At 34.0% G+C, this 3,763-nt stretch overlaps 1 protein-coding gene across 1 annotated transcript; it reads left to right on the top strand.

Moving 5' to 3' along the window:
• Nucleotides 1-1,609: 1,609 nt before the first annotated feature.
• On the top strand, nucleotides 1,610-3,269 carry LOC104227999 (transcription factor MYB53-like). The gene is made up of 3 exons (XM_009780384.2): nucleotides 1,610-1,780; nucleotides 2,029-2,158; nucleotides 2,296-3,269. Exons 1-3 carry the CDS (start codon nucleotides 1,648-1,650, stop codon nucleotides 3,020-3,022), a joined length of 990 nt encoding a protein of 329 aa, XP_009778686.1. The 5' UTR covers nucleotides 1,610-1,647; the 3' UTR covers nucleotides 3,023-3,269.
• Nucleotides 3,270-3,763: the final 494 nt, after the last annotated feature.

The raw sequence follows: 3,763 nt of genomic DNA, 5'->3' as shown, positions 1-3,763 counted from the left end.
ATGTTGACCAAGGTGGTACCATGAGACAAGTTCGAGCTATGCAAAGAACTTGTCGGCATGCACTCAAACTAGAAAACAGTGCTACCTCCTATAGATGAATGAGGTTGGATGGGGAGATTGATATGGTGTCCATCTCATTCAAATGAGTTGGTAGCCAATTTTGTTGACTTGGTTTGGTTTGGTAGCCAACCTTGTTGAATTTGTATAATTTGGTAGCCAATTTTATTGACTTGGTTTGGTTTGGTAGCCAACCTTGTTGAAAATTGTGAAAAGGGTGTGTAAATTGTCAAATATTGTAGGCTTTAGAGAGTGAGGTTTTGGCTATAAAAGGAGAGCTTTAACTCTCATTTCTACACACCAACAAAGAGAGAAAAGAGAGAGCAAGGTATTCCATAAACTATAAGAAAATAGTTTGTGAAGAAAAATAGAGTGTGAGAGATATTGTAGTGAGGTGGAAAAAGCAAAAGAGTGTTTATTTCTTTTGAGGGTGTAGTGGTCTTAGGAGTATTTTTTACTCGTTACTACACAGTGTAAAATTTCTCGCTATAGTGATATCAGTTGCTCTTCTTGGCCGTGGTTTTTTCCCTTATTCAGAAGGGTTTCCACGTAAAATCTTGGTGTCATTATTGCTGCATTTCTATTCTTGCTGATTTAACCATAACTTAGTATTCTGCGTTTATCACTAATACCGTGAATACTATTTTTACGGGGTTTATTCCCAACAATCTTTTCATTTGATAATTGACATATAGGTTTACAATTTAGTCCTCCTTTGTCCACGTGCTCCTATTGGTTTCCAAGGGAACGGACGACGTATAAACAGGAGAAAAACTGTAAAAGAAATTGTACAATACGTAATATATTAGACATTTTTGGAGATTAAAATATAGCTTACCAAATAAAGTTAGCATTTTGTCAATGCAAAGGCAGTAGTTTCAAGCTAATGTAACTAATATTTAGAACATTGAACTCTTACCTTTGGTAACGTAATCAGGAAAAAAAAAAAGAAACCATCTAATACATCATGGACGAGTATATGCTATGTCTAGTTTTTACATTAATAAGATCATGAATAGGATACTTTAGTCGAAATCATTTAAGTTCCCACCCAGTAAATACTGTACTTAAAATATTAGTGATGAAATGTCCTTGCTGTTTACTAACCTTGGTGATGGATCTAAATATATTCCCTAATTGGAATACTGATATATTACATTTTGTAGATTTCAAACTCAGGATTAGCAAAAAAACAAAAAGGATTTCAAACTCAGGTAATTAATTATGGGAGGATGCATGGATAATAACATTCAGCTTTTAGGGATGGTTCTTCTCATCATTTACTTGGAGGAGACTTTTATTTTCTCATTACTATAAGAAGGGAACAAAACCAAGAAATTTAAAGAAAAATTAACTAATATGTCTATAGTACCAAAGTAGCTAGATGACAAACATTGAGGGGTATAAGTGATATTTCATATTAAAGAAGAAAACAAATAGGAAGCTCCCACGTATGTCATGTTTCATTGGTATACAACATGAAGACAAAAGAGGGAAAGAGTGTATATATATAAGCATAGTGTAATCAAGTTATTAGGTAGGATTAAAAGGAGGCAGCCCCCCAAAAATCAACTACGTATTAATTAGAAAATGGGAAGGTCTCCTTGTTGTGATGAAAGTGGTCTTAAGAAAGGTCCTTGGACTCCTGAAGAAGATCAAAAACTCATCAACCATATCAAAAAACATGGCCATGGCAGCTGGAGAGCCCTCCCTAAGCTTGCAGGTACATACAATTTTGCACATATATACCACTTACTCTTAGGTCACTATAAGAAGAACATAAATTAGCTACTAAATTCATCGCTATTCTGTCGCTACATAGCCTGTAATTAACAAGATATTTTGATAATTTGTTGTTAATCCGTTGTTAAAATGGTTTAGCAATAGAAATATGTTGTTTAACGATGAAATCCGTCTTCTTCTTTTTTTCTCTTATGATTTTTAAACCTTCTTGGTGAATGCATGTCACAGGTCTGAATAGATGTGGAAAGAGTTGCAGATTGCGGTGGACTAATTATCTAAGGCCTGATATCAAGAGAGGAAAGTTTTCTCAAGAAGAAGAACAAACAATCCTCAATCTTCATTCTATTCTTGGCAACAAGTAAATATTCAATCACTTTTTTTCTTTCTCTTTCCTAGCTCTTTATTTATTTTTTTTTGAAAAAATTTGGCTAGCTACTAGCTAAGTTCTTTAAAATAAATACTATATTCACATAAAGAGTTTGTTTTTTAATTAAGGTGGTCAGCAATTGCAACACATCTACCGGGAAGAACTGATAATGAAATAAAGAATTTCTGGAACACACATCTGAAGAAGAAGCTGATACAAATGGGGTATGATCCAATGACTCATCGGCCACGGACCGATATCTTTAACAGTTTACCTCATCTTATAGCTTTGGCTAATTTGAAGGAGTTATTAGTTGAACAACATCACTCATCATTTGAAGGACAAGCTATGAGATTACAATCAGAAATGGCTACACTTCAATATTTGCATTACCTTCTTCAACCTCCTCCAACTACTCCAAATATGGAAGCCTATAATCTTTTGAACTCAATGAAAGATGGACAATTTATAGGCACAAACCATTTGGAAAATTCCTTGAACAATATACCATCAATACTACCTTCAAGTAGTCTTCAAGCTATTCAAGATTCAATCCCTTTCTCTCATTTGCCTGAATTACAATCAGCTGTTCCTTGCAGTAGCTTCCAATTAACTTCTCTGAATAATAAAGACAATATGGTGCAGTTATCTGTTCTAAGCCAAGGTGATCAAAACATGACACCTACTTCATCACCATGGCCTCCAGCTTCTTTATCTCCATCTCCTCGTCCCCCGGCAGCTGCAGCAACAAATGCTATTAATATAGCTGGGGATAGTAATTGTAGTACTTCTTTATTTGGAGGAGCCTGGCCTGAGATTCTCCTTGAGGACTCTTTATTCCATGATATACCCTAGTTGTTAATTATGTATGTCCCTACTAGCAATATAGTATGAAAGGCTTGAGTTTCTTGTTTCACTACTTTTTTTTACTTTTTTTTTCCTTAGTTGTTTTCCGTCCCTTATTAATCTTCCTTCCCTGGTTTGTTTTTTTTTTCTTTTTATAGAACATATACTGTCAATTATTTAATACTACTAGTTATAAGAACGTGTTGACATATAGTATATGTAGGCTTCTGTACACATTACTAATTAATGCATGGCAACAGGGATATGATGAGTTTGTTATTTATATTCCTTTTTTTTCTCTCATAATCTTTCTTCCTTTTCTGAATTAATTAGTTAGTGAAAATTTAATTATGTTAATCTTTTTTCCTTTCATGAATTGGTTGTGATTGATACTACGTAGGGTAAGGCATGAATGATTTTGTAATAATCATGCAAAAAGCTGCTGAATGAAGACAAGAAGCACGTAAACTAGAACCATGCACATAATACCAACCAAATTGAAGCAGTCCAAAGTAAAGTTACATAGGATTTTAGCACTTTAGCTTCTGTCTTTTGTTTTGTTTTGTTTCTTGTTTGCTGCTTTTGGTGATATATATATATATATTCACTTTTATTAGCAAATATGCGAATATTGTTGTCCTACCGGAAGGAGAAAATCATATATCGCGAATGATAAAGGATAAAAGAAAACAAGCAGAAACAAACAGCCACTGTCCCTTCACTGGTCTTTCTCTTTTCGTCTCTCTTAAG

This window comes from Nicotiana sylvestris, chromosome 5 (assembly GCF_000393655.2).
Source record: "Nicotiana sylvestris chromosome 5, ASM39365v2, whole genome shotgun sequence".
Classification (NCBI taxonomy): domain Eukaryota; kingdom Viridiplantae; phylum Streptophyta; class Magnoliopsida; order Solanales; family Solanaceae; genus Nicotiana; species Nicotiana sylvestris.
Note: the sequence above shows the minus strand (reverse complement) of the source record. Positions and strands in the feature narration are given on the sequence as shown.